The 17,056-nt window shown below is 42.5% G+C and overlaps 1 protein-coding gene across 1 annotated transcript in view; it reads right to left on the bottom strand.

Annotated features, from left to right (window-relative positions):
- The window catches only part of LOC139383128 (A-type voltage-gated potassium channel KCND2-like), a 112,036-nt gene that overhangs the window by 15,572 nt on the left and 79,408 nt on the right, over positions 1-17,056 (bottom strand). The window contains exons 2-3 of the mRNA XM_071127472.1: positions 7,718-7,880; positions 3,281-3,376 (exon numbers count right to left, since the gene is read on the bottom strand). Of these exons, the coding sequence (XP_070983573.1) occupies positions 3,281-3,376; positions 7,718-7,880 (259 nt within the window). The remainder of the gene's footprint in view (positions 1-3,280; positions 3,377-7,717; positions 7,881-17,056) is intronic.

Below are 17,056 nucleotides of genomic sequence, written 5' to 3'. Positions count from 1 at the left end.
TCTCTACTGTATATAGCCTCGCTACTGTTATTTTCAACTGTCTTTTTACTGTTGTTTTATTTCTTTACTTACCTATTGTTCACCTAATACCTTTTTGGCACTATTGGTTAGAGCCTGTAAGTAAGCATTTCACTCTAAGGTCTACTACACCTGTTGTATTCAGCATTTTACTGTAAGGTCTACCTACACCTGCTGTATTCGGCGCACGTGACAAATTAACTTTGATTTGATTTCAATTTGAAGTGAAATGTCTAGTGTTTGCTGATGATCTGGTGCTTCTGTCACCAACCAAGGAGGACCTACAGCAACACCTAGATCTTCTGCACAGATTCTGCCAGACCTGGGCCCTGACAGTACATCTCAGTAAGACAAAAATAATGGTGTTCCAAAAAAGGTTCAGTCGCCAGGACCACAAATACAAATTCTATCTAGACACCGTTGCCCTAGAGCACACAAAAACTATACATACCTTGGCTTAAAGGTCTTACTCACGTCGGTTACGGAGAGCGTGATCACACAGTAGTCCGGCACAGCTGATGGTCTCATGCATGCCTCAGTGTCGCTTGCCTCGAAGCGAGCATAGAAGTTATTTAGCTCGTCTGGTAGGCTCGTGTCACTGGGCAGCTCACGGCTGTGCTTCCCTTTGTAGACTGTAATAGTTTGCAAGCCCTGCCACATGAGACGAGCGTCGGAGTCGGAGCCGGTGTAGTATGATTCAATCTTAGCCCTGTATTGACGCTTTGCTTGTTTGATGGTTCGTTGCAGGGCATAGAGGGATTTCTTGTAAGCTTCCGGGTTAGAGTCCCGCACCTTGAAAGCGGCAGCTCTATCCTTTAGCTCAGTGCGAATGTTGCCTGTAATTCATGGCTTCTGGTTGGGGTATGTACGTGCAGTCACTGTGGGGACGACGTCCTCAATGCACTTATTGATGAAGCCAGTGACGGATGTGGTGTATTCCTCAATGTCATCGGAAGAATCCCGGAACATATTCCAGTCTGTGATAGCAAAACAGTCCTCCAAATTTTTTTATAGACAGAGTCACTGGTGCTTCCTGCTTTAATTTGTGCTTGTAAGCAGGAATCAGGAGGATAGAATTGTGGTCAGATTTACCAAATGGAGGCTGAGCGAGAGCTTTGTACGCATCTCTGTGTGTGGAGTAAAGGTGGTCTAGAATTTGTTTTATCTCTGGTTACACATTTAACATGTTGATAGAGATTAGGTAAAACTGATTTAAGTTTCCCTGCATTAAAGTCTCCGGCCACTAGGAGCGCCGCCTCTGGGTGAGCGGTTTCCTGTTTGCTTATTTCCTTATACAGCTGACTGAGTGCGGTCTTAGTGCCGGCATATGTCTGTGGTGGTAAATTAACAGCCACAAAAAGTATAGATGAAAACTCTCTAGGCAAGTAGTGTGGCCTGCAGTTTATCACAATATACTCCACTTCAGGCGAGCAAAATCTAGAGACTTCCTTAGATTTCGTGCACCAGCTATTGTTCGTCTTACCGGAGTGTGCTGCTCTATCTTGCCGGTGCAACGTATATCCCGCTAGCTGAATATCCATGTTGTCATTCAACCACGATTCCGTGAAACATTGGATATTACAGTTTTTTATGTCCTGTTGATAGGATATTTGTGATCGTACCTTGTATAATTTATTGCCCAATGATTGCAAGTTGGCTAGTAGTTTTGACGGTAACGGCAGCTTTCCCACTCGCCTTCTGCGGGTCCTGACGAGGCATCCGATTCTTTGTTCTTTGTACCTGCATCGCTTCCTCTTGCAAATAACAGGGATGTCGGCCCTGCTGGGTGTTTGGAGAATGTCCTGTGCGTCTTGCTCATTGTAGAAAAAATCTTTGTCTAATCCGAGTTGAGTGATCGCTGTCCTGATATCCAGAAGCTCTTTTCTGTCGTACGATACGGTTGCAGAAACATTATGTACAAAATAAGTTAGAAATAACGCGGAAAAAATATAGCACAATTGGTTGGGGGCCTGTAAAACTGCTGCCATTTCTTCCGGCGCCATTTTGAATCAATTCTTGTAGGGTGAGGCCGGGTGCTGCAGGCTGTTCTAGAGCCCTCACCAATTCATGTATATATATGTTGAAGAGGGTGGGTCTTAAGCTGCATCCCTGTCTCACCCCACGGCCCTGTGGGAAGAAATGCGTGTGGTTTTTTGCCTATTTTAACCGCAGACTTGTTGTTTGTGTACATGGATTTCATAATGTTGTATGTTTTTTCCCCAACACCACTTTCCATCAATTTGTATACTAGACCCTCATGCCAAATTGAGTTGAAGGCTTTTGTTGAAATCAACAAAGCATGAGAAGACTTTGGCTTTGTTTTGGTTGTTTTTTTTTTCCAATTAGGGTGTGCAGGGTGAATACGTGGTCTGTCGTACGATAATTTGGTAAAATGCCAATTTGACAATTGCTCAGTACATTGTTTTCACTGAGGAAATGTACGTCTGCTGTTAATGATAATGCAGAGGATTTTCCCAAAGTTTTTGTTGAAGCATAACCCACAGTAGTTATTCTCTGTCTCTGTCTCTCAATTCAATTTCAATTTAAGGGCTTTACTTTGCATGGGAAACATATGTTAACATTGCCAAAGCAAATGAAGTAGACAATAAACAATAAAATTAACAGTAAACATTACACCCACAAAAGTTCCATAGGAGTAAAAGCATTTCTCTCTCTCTCTCCTGCTTCCTGTTCATGTTTCTCCTCAGCCAACATACATAATACTGCACGCAGCACTAAGGGGTTTGATGCAGGCATATACTCTACCATATAGAACGGCATGTAGGTGTGTGTGTGTGTGTGTGTGTGTCTGTGCGTGTGTGTGTGTGTGTCTGTGTGTGCGTGTGTGCGTGTGTGTTGTGTGTGCTTGTTTATGGTAAAGGTTATGGTTAGGGGTTATGGTTATGTTTATGGTAAAGGTTATGGTTATGGTAAAGGTTATGGTAAAGGTTATGGTTAGGGGTTATGGTTATGGTAAAGGTTATGGTTAGGGGTTATGGTTAGGGGTTATGGTTATGTTTATGGTAAAGGTTATGGTTAGGGGTTATGTTTATGGTAAAGGTTATGGTTAGGGGTTATGGTTATGTTTGTGGTAAAGGTTATGGTTAGGGGTTATGGTTATGGTAAAGGTTATGGTTAGGGGTTATGGTTATGGTAAAGGTTATGGTTAGGGGTTATGGTTATGGTAAAGGTTATGGTTAGGGGTTATGGTTATGTTTATGGTAAAGGTTATGGTTAGGGGTTATGGTAAAGGTGTTCTTACTGTGGTCTTCTCCAGGCAGTGCAGAAGGTGATGATGATGGCTCTCAAAGGGAATGTTTGGTTTTCCCACTAGGAGCTGTCCTGCTTCCTTGGACGCCTTGGGGAGAGAGCAAGACAGAGAATAGGAATTAGGGCTAAACATTGGGGTACACAGAGAGAATAAGACAGAGAATAGGAATTAGGGCTAAACATTGGGGTACACAGAGAGAATAAGACAGAGAATAAGAATTAGGGCTAAACATTGGGGTACACAGAGAGAAGAAGAAAGAGAATAGGAATTAGGGCTAAACATTGGGGTACACAGAGAGAAGAAGACAGAGAATAAGAATTAGGGCTAAACATTGGGGTACACAGAGAGAAGAATACAGAGAATAGGAATTAGGGCTAAACATTGGGGTACACAGAGAGGAGAAGACAGAGAATAGCAATTAGGGCTAAACATTGGGGTACACAGAGAGAAGAAGACAGAGAATAGGAATTAGGGCTAAACATTGGGGTACACAGAGAGAAGAAGACAGAGAATAGGAATTAGGGCTAAACATTACTGAGGGACCAACTCTGAGCAGAGGAGTTTTAGGCATTGGCCAGCTGTAGAAAACCACACGCAGTGCTGAAATGAAGAAGCCTAGCCTGCAATGGTTCTTAGATGACCCTATGGAAGATACACTATATGACCAAAAGTATGTGGACACCTGCTCCACAAACATCTAATTCCAAAATCATGGACATTAATATGGAGTTGGTCACTACTTTGCTGCTATACCAGCCTCCACTCCTCTAGGAAGGTTTTCCACTGGATGTTGGGACATGGTTGTGGGGACTTGCTTCCATTCAGCCTCAAGAGCATTAGTGAGGTTGGGCACTGATGTTGGCCAATTAGGCTTGGCTTGCAGTCGGCGTTCCAATTCATCCCAAAGGTGTTCGATGGGGTTGAGGTCAGGGCTCTGTGCAGGCCAGTCAAATTCTTCCACACCGATCTCGACAAACCATTTATGGTTGGACCTCGATTTGTGCACGGAGGCATTGTCATGCTGAAACAGGAAATGGACTTCCCCAAACTGTTGCCACAAAGTTGGAAGCACAGAATCATCTACAATGTCATTGTATGCTGTAACGTTAAGATTTCCCTTCACTGGAACTAAGGGGCCTAACCTGAACAATGAAAACAGCCCTATACCATTATTTCTCCTCCACCAAACTTTACAGTTGCAATATGCATTTGGGCAGGTACAGTGCCTTGCGAAAGTATTCGGCCCCCTTGAACTTTGCGACCTTTTGCCACATTTCAGGCTTCAAACATAAAGATATAAAACTGTATTTTTTTGTGAAGAATCAACAACAAGTGGGACACAATCATGAAGTGGAACGACATTTATTGGATATTTCAAACTTTTTTAACAAATCAAAAACTGAAAAATTGGGTGTGCAAAATTATTCAGCCCCTTTACTTTCAGTGCAGCAAACTCTCTCCAGAAGTTCAGTGAGGATCTCTGAATGATCCAATGTTGACCTAAATGACTAATGATGATAAATCCAATCCACCTGTGTGTAATCAAGTCTCCGTATAAATGCACCTGCACTGTGATAGTCTCAGAGGTCCGTTAAAAGCGCAGAGAGCATCATGAAGAACAAGGAACACACCAGGCAGGTCCGAGATACTGTTGTGATCAAAAGCTGGTTTTGGATACAAAAAGATTTCCCAAGCTTTAAACATCCCAAGGAGCACTGTGCAAGCGATAATATTGAAATGGAAGGAGTATCAGACCACTGCAAATCTACCAAGACCTGGCCGTCCCTCTAAACTTTCAGCTCATACAAGGAGAAGACTGATCAGAGATGCAGCCAAGAGGCCCATGATCACTCTGGATGAACTGCAGAGATCTACAGCTGAGGTGGGAGACTCTGTCCATAGGACAACAATCAGTTGTATATTGCACAAATCTGGCCTTTATGGAAGAGTGGCAAGAAGAAAGCCATTTCTTAAAGATATCCATAAAAAGTGTTGTTTAAAGTTTGCCACAAGCCACCTGGAAGACACACCAAACATGTGGAAGAAGGTGCTCTGGTCAGATGAAACCAAAATTGAACTTTTTGGCAACAATGCAAAACGTTATGTTTGGCGTAAAAGCAACACAGCTCATCACCCTGAATACACCATCCCCACTGTCAAACATGGTGGTGGCAGCATCATGGTTTGGGCCTGCTTTTCTTCAGCAGGGACAGGGAAGATGGTTAAAATTGATGGGAAGATGGATGGAGCCAAATACAGGACCATTCTGGAAGAAAACCTGATGGAGTCTGCAAAAGACCTGAGACTGGGACGGAGATTGGTCTTTGAACAAGAAAATGATCCAAAACATAAAGCAAAATCTACAATGGAATGGTTCAAAAATAAACATATCCAGGTGTTAGAATGGCCAAGTCAAAGTCCTGACCTGAATCCAATCGAGAATCTGTGGAAAGAACTGAAAACTGCTGTTCACAAATGCTCTCCATCCAACCTCACTGAGCTCGAGCTGTTTTGCAAGGAGGAATGGGAAAAAAATTCAGTCTCTCGATGTGCAAAACTGATAGAGACATACCCCAAGCAACTTACAGCTGTAATCGCAGCAAAAGGTGGCGCTACAAAGTATTAATTAACTTAAGGGGGCTGAATAATTTTGCACGCCCAATTTTTCAGTTTTTGATTTGTTAAAAAAGTTTGAAATATCCAATAAATGTCGTTCCACTTCATGATTGTGTCCCACTTGTTGTTGATTCTTCACAAAAAAATACAGTTTTATATCTTTATGTTTGAAGCCTGAAATGTGGCAAAAGGTCGCAAAGTTCAAGGGGGCCGAATACTTTCGCAAGGCACTGTAGCGTTCTTCTGGCATCCGCCAAACTCAGATTTGTCCGTCGGACTGCCAGATGGTGAAGCGTGATTCATCACTCCAGACAACATATACCGAGTGATAAGCAGCCAGGTGTTCAGCTGAAAAAACATTTGTGACTCCTTCCATCTTTTCCCTACAAACCCTGTTGGACCCTCCAGGATGAAGTTTCCTCTTGGTACAGATCTAGGATCAGCTTTTTCACCCCAATCTTAAATATAACATGTTAAAACTAACCGAAGATCAGCATCTAGGGGAAACTTCACCCTACACCCTGTATGGCAGACAGTTGCACGACTTGGTTATGATGAGTCAATGTGAGTGATAGCTCCTATTCGCCAGCAGGGGGAGTAACAGAGTGGAGCGCTGGTCCTGATAGAGTTTGGAAAGTGCATGTCAATGCTGTAGCTGAGAAAGAGGTGATGGGTGCTGTCAAGACAGTCTACGACGAAGCCGACTATACTGAAGCACTGGAATGGGAGCAGCAAGGGCAACAGCCCCTGGTGTTACACCATAAGCAGTCCCCCTGGTGTTACGCCATAAGCAGTCCCCCTGATGTTACGCCATAAGCAGTCTCCCTGATGTTACGCCATAAGCAGTACGCCTGATGTTACGCCATAAGCAGTCCCCCTGATGTTACGCCATAAGCAGTCCCCCTGATGTTACGCCATAAGCAGTCCCCCTGATGTTACGCCATAAGCAGTCCCCCTGGTGTTACGCCATAAGCAGTCCCCCTGATGTTACGCCATAAGCAGTCCCCCTGGTGTTACGCCATAAGCAGTCTCCCTGATGTTACGCCATAAGCAGTCCCCCTGATGTTACGCCATAAGCAGTCCCCCTGATGTTACGCCATAAGCAGTCCCCCTGATGTTACACCATAAGCAGTCCTCCTGATGATACGCCATAAGCAGTCCCCCTGGTGTTACGCAGCCCCCCGTGGTCACAACATGGCTCTGAGCTGAGAGACATGCAGCACTGGTCACGGGCCGATGATGAGCCCCACCAACCGGTCGGTTCTGTCACAGTACCTCTTTGAGAGAGTTGTGGATCAGGAAATGACCATTGTAGCGTTTGTAGTGCATGTACGAGTTAGCGCCCCGGCTCTTCGATGCACGGTTTTTAGCGATCCGGGTTTTCTGTTTGAACGAAAGGTAACACTCCTCTGTTTAAGTCTACAAAAGGTCGTTTTTTTCTCTCTCTGTGCTGGTTAGCTCTCTGACACAGACAGAGAAATAACAGCTACAGACACAGATAGGAAACTGACAGACAGGAAAGGAGAGAGGTAGTGGGGATATAAGGAGGGAGGAAGAGAGGGAGGGACACACACACACAAACACACACGCAGGTACACACGCACACACACACACGCAGGTACACACACACACACACACACACACACACACACACACACACACACACACACACACAAACACACACACGCAGGTACACACACACACACACACACACACACACACACACACACACACACACACACACACACACACACACACACACGCAGGTACACACACACACACACACAAACACACACAGTACGGCCACTTTACCTTTTGAGCTCTTCGTTTTTCTGCCCGCTGGCTCTGGTGGTAAATGCGGCTGAAGTTGGACACGATGACGGGAACGGGCAGGGCGATGACCAGCACCCCGCTCAGAGAACAGATGGAACCAAACACCTTCCCCACGATGGTCTTGGGTACCATGTCACCGTATCTGCAAAACAGAGAGAACACTTCATGAGGATATTACAAACATAGACTTCTAGAATTGGGATACAGAGATGCAGTCGAAAAGAGCAAAGATATATCCTGATTTCACTAGGTCATACTAGAGGTCACGCTTTATACCTGCAAATCAGAGAATGAATGGTTCACAAGGTTACAGTACAGACTAAGGTGCTGAGCGCGTGGATCTAGCCATGTTGAGGTTATGAGTTCAATTCACGCAGGGATTACAAGATACAGTCAAAATGTCATACTTACTAAAAAACGGCATACTGTATAATCTCTACTTGTTAGAAAACAGGAAGAATTGAACTACTTTGTTGAATTATTTAGTTTATTTCTCTAAATCATCTGATAACTGTTGTTGCTGTTCTAAAATACTGAAATATTTTATCACTAAAAATACTTCTGACAAACATTCATGGAAATGTAATATGTTCACATGATCACAGTCTTATCTCATGTGGGATAGAGACAATAAATAGAACTGAAGTTACTTAGTGGCCTACTTTCACTACCGTCTGTCTGTCTGTGTCCCTCTGCTACAGCTCCTCTTTGAAACCATATTTCATGTATAATTACACACCTGCAACACTAAAGCTCTCTGTCTCACACACACACACACACACACACACTCGCAAGCGCAGGCACGCACGCACGCACACACACACACACACACACACACACACACACACACACACATGCGCAGTCAGGCAGGCAGGAACGCACACACACACGATCACACAAGATGAGAGAGACTGAGTGCCCATCTCCCGTGACCTCCGTGAGACAAACAGCTTGTGTTAGATACATGAAACAGACTCAGGTTCAGAGAAAACAAAGTAAAGGCAGTGGGTGTTCCGATGTTCTCATGGCAACAACATTTAGACACAGAGATCATTTTAAAAGTCTGAGGGCCTTGAGGCTACAGTAGAAATTATTCCGAGATGTGTATTCATCCCACCCCTCTGTAGCTGGTGAGGGACTATCAGATGTGTATTCAGCCCCACCCCTCCGTAGCTGGTGAGGGACTATCAGATGGATAACACTTAGCAGGGCATGGGTCAGTTCCATTTCAATCAGTTCATTCTGGAGGTTAAAACGCACCCACTGGGCACAGACGTCAGTTAACGTCTAGCTTTGATTTGGGTTGTCAATTAACGCAAATCCAACGTGAAATCCCCCAAAAGCTATCAGCATGTCATTGGATTTAAAAAATACAAAATACAAAAATTCCCTTAAATTTTTTAATTCAACATCATCAAAAATTTGTTTGTTGTTGTTGTTGAAATGACATGGAAACAAAGTTGATTCAACCAGTTATTTTTTTTTTTTGCCCAATGGGTATCTATCTGCATAATCTCTCAAAATGGAATTGTTGGTTGTATGTTTTGTAGACTTCAGTTAAGTGGGAGAAATGATACACAACCTGGTGTAATGCATGCTGTTATGTGTGTTTCTAAGCATCCACATGTAGCGTGTTTTTCTGTTCTACACATTGATCAAAATAAAATACATTTGTGGTTCTTACATGAACTTTCTGTAGAGATACACTGAATATAGGGAACAATTTAACCTTTTTTGGTTAAGTACAATTTATTCTTTCCACACTCATATGGCTATTTACACATGCAAGCACTCTCTAACTAATGCATGGATGGATGGGACTTTTGCCATGAATGTGTTTTTTTTTTGTCAATCTTCTAACAGCCTCTCAAGTGCAACGTAGACCCAGCTACATATCTATAATTGACACATGCGGTAAATTCAAAGCACAGACAGCGATTACATAGGGAATCAACTGACCTGCTAGAAAACCAACGGCATCCCTCCGCAACGAATCATTCATCTTTTAAAGAAAACTGTTTTACGTCGACTTACATCAAGTGATATTAAAATGCCATCTTATACCTGCCGGCTTCTGGAAAATAGCAACGGGCTATAGACCTTTAGTGTGTCTCTCTGTGTGTGTGTGTGTGTGTGTGTGTGTGTGTGTGTGTGTGTGTGTGTGTGTGTGTGTGTGTGTGTGTGTGTGTGTGTGTGCGTGCATGCGTGCGTCTGTGTGTGTGTGTGTGTGTGTGTGTATGTGTGTGTGTGTGTGTGCGTGCGTGTGTCTGTGTGTGTGTGTGTGTGTGTGTGTGTGTGTGTGTGCTTGCGTGCGTGTGCGTGTGCATGTGTGTTGGACCTAACATGATGGAAACCTTAAAGACTAATGACTCAAGGAAGCAGCCAGCCGGCTGGCCAGGGGCGTCCGACGTTAGAGACAACTTTATTTATGAAATAGCCAACCTACCGTGTAGCAATACTTTCACATTACCATGGCGATGTCTCAACTGACACTCTATTCCCTGCGTAGTGCACTACTTTGAACAAAAGACAATAGGCCTTGGTAGTAGTGCACTATAAAGGGTATAATGTGCCATTTGGGACATAGACCATGCTGCAAAGTTGCATTGGGAGATAGATATGAGGCTGTCACAGTGCACTGAGCAATGCTAATGTTCTGTCCTCGTATACCTGCATGTATTCATCTTACTCTGCCGAGGTAATGGCTTTCTCAGGCCATTAACACATTAAAGTCGCAATCTGTTATTTCTCTCTCTCTCTCCCACCGGCAGCTGACTGCCCCCTGGCCTTCACTATGGTAGGAGTGTCACGTGGGACATTTAGAAAGCAGAAGACTGAAGGCCTACTATAGCCGACTTATTTTGTTATTAAAAATCCACTGTGATATTTAGGCCTACAGCTGTTTTTGGTCATTTCAATTAAGAATCAATAGGCCTACTGCCATTAAGAATCAATAGGCCTACTGTCATTAAGAATCAATAGGTCTACTGCCATTAAGAATCAATAGGCCTATTACCATTAACAATCAATAGGCCTACTGTCATTAAGAATCAATAGGTCTACTGCCATTAAGAATCAATAGGCCTACTGCCATTAAGAATCAATAGGCCTATTACCATTAAGAATCAATAGGCCTACTGCCATTAAGAATCAATAGGTCTACTGCCATTAAGAATCAATAGGCCTACTGCCATTAAGAATCAATAGGTCTACTGCCATTAAGAATCAATAGGCCTACTGCCATTAGGAATCAATAGGCCTATTACCATTAAGAATCAATAGGTCTACTGCCATTAAGAATCAATAGGTCTACTGCCATTAAGAATCAATAGGCCTACTGCCATTAAGAATCAATAGGCCTATTACCATTAAGAATCAATAGACCTACTGCCATTAAGAATCAATAGGCCTACTGCCATTAAGAATCAATAGGCCTATTACCATTAAGAATCAATAGGCCTATTACCATTAAGAATCAATAGGCCTATTACCATTAAGAATCAATAGGCATACTGCCATTAAGAATCAGTAGCCCTACTGCAATTAAGAACTAATAGGTCTACTGCCATTAAGAATCAATAGGTCCTACTGCCATTAAGAATCAATAGGTCCTACTGCCATTAAGAATCAATAGGCATACTGCCATTAAGAATCAATAGGCCTACTGCCATTAAGAATCAATAGGCCTACTGCCATTAAGAATCAATAGGCCTATTACCATTAAGAATCAATAGGCCTATTACCATTAAGAATCAATAGGCCTATTACCATTAAGAATCAATAGGCATACTGCCATTAAGAATCAGTAGCCCTACTGCAATTAAGAACTAATAGGTCTACTGCCATTAAGAATCAATAGGTCTACTGCCATTAAGAATCAATAGGTCTACTGCCATTAAGAATCAATAAGCATACTGCCATTAAGAATCAATAGGTCTACTGCCATTAAGAATCAATAGGTCTACTGCCATTAATCCTTAATACTGTTTTGTTTTTTTCAAATTAAGGAGTGGGCCTTTAAACAATCCTCTCAGTCATTTAGCCTTTTCTGATCCGGTTTGTTCGGTAATGTTCCCCCAGACTCGATCCATTGATAGTAAGGTTAATCATGATGATGCGGGATGTAAATTATGGTCATTTTCAGGTATGTGTTTCGGGCCTTTAATTGCTTTCGGGGGAAATTGACTATGCTTCCTCATTGTTTGTTGATGAATGATGTCCGCTTCTTCACAAGGACAGGGAAACACAGGAAATGTGCAATATGCAGAAATTCCTGCGCCGTTTCCTGTTTGCTAAAATTCGAATAGTTCGTCTAATTTCAGTTTATGTGACAAAACAAGTGATTCATAGTGTAGAGAATCATTGTACCATCTAATCATCTGTGAAATATATTGTCAATAACCCAAAAAGATTGTATTTTCTGCTCTTTGAAGTTGGTGTACGAAACCAAAATTTAAAGACTCAAAAACTCAATTTAAGGATGGGAAGCATAGACATAGCGCACATAGAACAGATCTACTGCTTCTTAGACTTGCTTTCAATGAGAATAACAGATCTATAAATCACATTTCTATGTGAATTTGGTTGAGTCACACCAAAAAGTTACATATTTCAGCTTTAAATGCGGAACGCATCAAATGTTTATTATTTTTGCGGCAAAAGTAGTTTTGGTACAATCTTGGGCCTGTATGCTGGCGACCATTGCCATAAGTTATCTCTATCTCGACACAAAGAGGTTAGATCAAGGATTGGGGAAGCGTGGTGACACACACACACACACGCACACACGCACGCACGCACGCACGCACGCACGCACGCACACACACACACACACCAGTGGAGGCTCCTCAGAGGAGGAAGGTGAGGACCAGCGTCCTCAGTGAATTTCATAACATTTAAATTGTAAAGCATTGAAAAAGTTATACTTTTTAGTTAAAACTAAACTAAATATATTCACGCCACCAAAAATCATTGATTAAAACACACTGTTTTGCAATGAAGGCCTACAGCAGCCTAAACAGCGCCATTGTGTAGCCGGATGACAGCTAGTTTCCGTCCTCCTCTTGGTACATTGACTTCAATAAAAAACCTTGGAGGTTCTTGGTTCTCACCCCTTTCCATAGACTTACACAGTAATTATGGCAACTTCCGGAGGACGTTCTCCAACCTATCAGAGCTCTTGCAACATGAACTGACATGATCTCCACCCAATCATAGGATCAGATAATTAATCTAGTACTGAAAGCATAAATTACAGCTAGCTAGCACTGCAGTGCATAAAATGTAGTGAGTAGTTGACTCAAAGACAGAGAAAGACAATAGTTGAACAGTTTTCAACAAATACATTTCTTCAAAAATGAAAGAGATGCAAGAGAGAGAAAGAGAGAGATTTTGACATTCTTTTTCCCTTTCAGTTTTACTTACTTAGCTAGCAAATGCAGCTGGCTAGTTTACTTACTCAAACACCCGGCACTAAAAGAGGGATGCTATGTTAGCTAGCTGGCTATGACTATCCAACACAACACGGGAACTCTTCCAAGTCAAGGTAAGCTTTGTGTTTTTATTGCCACCGGGGCCCTCCGGTTTAACTGCTTACTGACTATACACTGTAACACTACTGCATGATTGTAGTGGGTTTACTAATACATTAGTTATATTAGCTATGCTGACTAGGATGTTACTTTAGCTAATATGGGGACAACGATGTAGGCTGTGTGTAGCGGTTATGACATGGTTTGGCTTGGGAAATGTTTTTTTTTAGCCTGGTCACATACAGCTGATGTGTTGTTCATTGAAGTCCACAAACGAAGGGAAAAGGTGAGAGGAGGAGAGTGCGTAGAGGACAGAATTAATACAACGTGGCTGCTATGAAAGTGAACTGTGTTTATGTGTGATCAGGGGTGTATTCATTCCGCTGATTCTGTTTGAAAAACGTTTCTTAAACGCGGAAGCAAACAACACAGGGATAAAAATACCTGAATTTGGCCAATAGAGAATCTTGTTTGCAACTATTGGACTATTGATTACACCCTAGATAAGCTAGATGCAGGTAATAGTGTGCAAAGCGGTATGTGTCACTGTCTGTCCATGTGTCACTGTCTGTCATCTGAATTTTTTTTATCTCGACCTGTGTGCACCTACGTTGTGAACTTTAATTTATAGGCTAGGTTGTAGCAACCTCATGATAGGTATAGGGAAATCGTATCATGAGTATCATGTAGTAGCCTAAACTTATCAATATTACATTGAACTGGGTGAATGGAATATGAATGACAGTGATCCAATACTACTGTAATAGAAATAAGGCCACGCTCGTGGGAAAAACAAAATGTCCTCCCTCATCATAAACGACACTGACCGCCACTGACAGACATACACACACACACACACACACTAGACAGTTTTATGCCAGATTTACATTGAGCAGGACCAGGCTTTGTGCTTCAGTGCAAACAGGCTCCAATTCCCCTCCATCTGATCTATTAGGTTTACATCCCAAATAGCACCCTATTCCCTACATAGTGCACTACTTTCAACCAGGGCTCTGTTCAAAAGTAGTGTACTATAGGGAATAGGGTGCCATTTGGGATGCATCCATGGGGAACATTTAATTTGCTCATGCTAAATGTCTTGTGAACATCTGAGTGATGTTGAATAAACAACGTGGTTCAGATGGTGGAGCCGACCGCTCAGTGTGAGGCTCAACATGGACGGAGAGACCAAGAGATAGGCATATCTGACTCATTGATCCCATGTTTTCATGTGTAATATGTGTTTCTCAGTGGATGTTATCCTCTAGTCTATTTCCCTTTGCATCAGGTTTGGAGTCAATTCCATTTGAATGCAGGCAAGTCAACTGAAATTCAAATTCAAAATGTTCCTTATTTGAATAAGAAATAGAAACGAAGTGATAATATCAGATATGAAAAACAAATAAACAACTGCACTCTAAAATGTAGCCTACAAGAGATACTAGCTCCATGATAACAGCCAGGGACCAGTGTTTACAGCAAAGGAGAGATTAAATTAATGTTCTATTCATCCTTTATTTAAGTAGGAAAATCAGGTAAGAACAAATGTTTATATTCAATGACTGGGGGGAAGAACAACAGTTTTTTACCTTGTCAGCACAGGGATTTGATCTTGCAACCTTCCGGTTACTAGTCCAACGCTCTAACCACTAGGCTACCCTGTCGCCCCAACGATGGCCTACCCCGGAAAAACCCAGACGATACTGAACCAATTGTGTCGCCCTATAGGTCTCCCAATCACGGCCGGATGTGATACAGCTAGGCATGTTGTCTTCTCTGTCACTGGAATAAAGACCTCCATTCCTGTCATTAGGGAAAGATATTGTGATAATACCTCACTTTCCAAAATATGACTACTTAATGTTAGATCCCTCACTTCCAAGGCAGTCATAGTCAATGAACTAATCACTGATCATGAACTTGATGTGATTGGCCGGACTGAAACATGGCTCAAGCCTGATGAATTTACTGTGTTAAATGAGGCCTCACCTCCTGGTTACACTAGTGACCATATCCCTCGCGCATCCCGCAAAGGCAGAGGTGTTGCTAATATATATAACAGCAAATTTCAATTAAAAAAAAATGTTTTTAAAAATACTTTGTTTTCGTCTTTTGAGGTTTGTCAATAAATCTAGTAGTTAAATCACACAATGTATTGATGTCTCTACCTTCTTGCCCTTTGTGTTGTTGTCTGTGCCCAATAATGTTTGTACCATGTTTCGTACTGCTACCATGTTGTGCAACTGCCATGTTGTGTTGCTACCATTTTGTTGTTATGTGTTGCTACCATGTTGTGTTGTCTTTGGTCTCTCTTTATGTAGTGTTGTGGACTCTCTAGTCATGGAAGATAATATTCACATTTTTGGTGACTGTAATATTCACATTGAGAAGTCCACAGACCCACTCCAAAAGGCTTTCATATCCATCATCGACTCAGTGGGTTTTGTTCAACATGTCTCGGGCCGTACGCATTGCTACAATCATATCCTGGATCTAGTATTGTCCTGTAGAATAGATATTGTGGATCTAAATGTTTTTCCTCATAAACCATGGACTTTTTATTTGCAATCGCAGCAAATAATTTGCTCAGAACCCAACCAAAGATTATCAAGAGCCACGCTATAACTTCTCAGACAACGCAAATATTCCTAGATGCCCTTCCAGAATCCCTCCACCTACCCAAGGACATTGGAATTCAAAAATCAGTTAACCACCTAACCGAGGATCTAAACTTAACTTTTGCGTAATACCCTAGATGCAGTCGCACCTCTAAAAACAAACAAAAAACATTTGCCACAAGAAACTAGCTCCCTGGTATCCAGGAAATAACTGAGCCCTAAAACAAGCTTCCAGAAAATTGGAATGGAATTGGCGTCCCACTGTATTGGAAGTTTTCCAACTAGTTTGGAATGACAGTACCAGGCCATATCAAAAAGCCTCCACTGCTACTCATGTAACAGTATTACTTTAGACCGTCCCCTCGCCCATACCCGGGCGCAAACCAGGGACCCTCTGCACACATCAACAACAGTCACTCTCGAAGCATCGTTACCCATCGCTCCACAAAAGCCGCGGCCCTTGCAGAGCAAGGGGAACAACTACTTCAAGGTCTCAGAGCAAGTGACGTCGCCGATTAAAACGCTATTTAGCGCACACCACCGCTGACTAGCTAGCCGTTTCACATCCGTTACACTCAATAAGCCTACTTTTCCAACCTGATTGAGAATAAAAGCATAACTGTCGCAAAGCTAACGATTTATTTTTGAAAAAGCGGTTGCTCAGCAACTCACTGCCTTCCTTAAGACAAACAAGGTATACTAAACGCTCCAGTCTGGTTTTAGACCCCAACATTGTACTTAATGGTATCGGACCAAGGCTCTGCGCTCCTAGACCTCCTAGAATCTTGACTAGAACCCCCCAAAATGTGATCATATTACTCCAGTGCTAGTTTCACTGCTAACCTACAAAGCATTACATGGACTTGCTCCTACCTATCTCTCCGATTTGGTCCTGCCGAACATACCTATGTCATGGTCACAGGCCTTCTTATTCTTACTAGAATTTCTAAGCAAACAGCTGGTGGCAGGGCTTTCTCCTATAGAGCTCAATTTTTATGGAATGGTCTGCCGATCCTTGTGAGAGACGCAGACTCGGTCTCGACCTTTAAGTTTTTACTGAAGACTCATCTCTTCAGTAGGTCCAATGATTGAGTGTAGTTTGGCCCAGGGGTGCAAAGGTGAACAGCAAGGCACTGGAGTGATGAACCACCCTTGCTGTCTCTGCCTGG

Source organism: Oncorhynchus clarkii, chromosome 2 (genome assembly GCF_045791955.1).
Source record: "Oncorhynchus clarkii lewisi isolate Uvic-CL-2024 chromosome 2, UVic_Ocla_1.0, whole genome shotgun sequence".
In the NCBI taxonomy this organism is placed as follows: Eukaryota; Metazoa; Chordata; class Actinopteri; order Salmoniformes; family Salmonidae; genus Oncorhynchus; species Oncorhynchus clarkii.
Note: the sequence above shows the minus strand (reverse complement) of the source record. Positions and strands in the feature narration are given on the sequence as shown.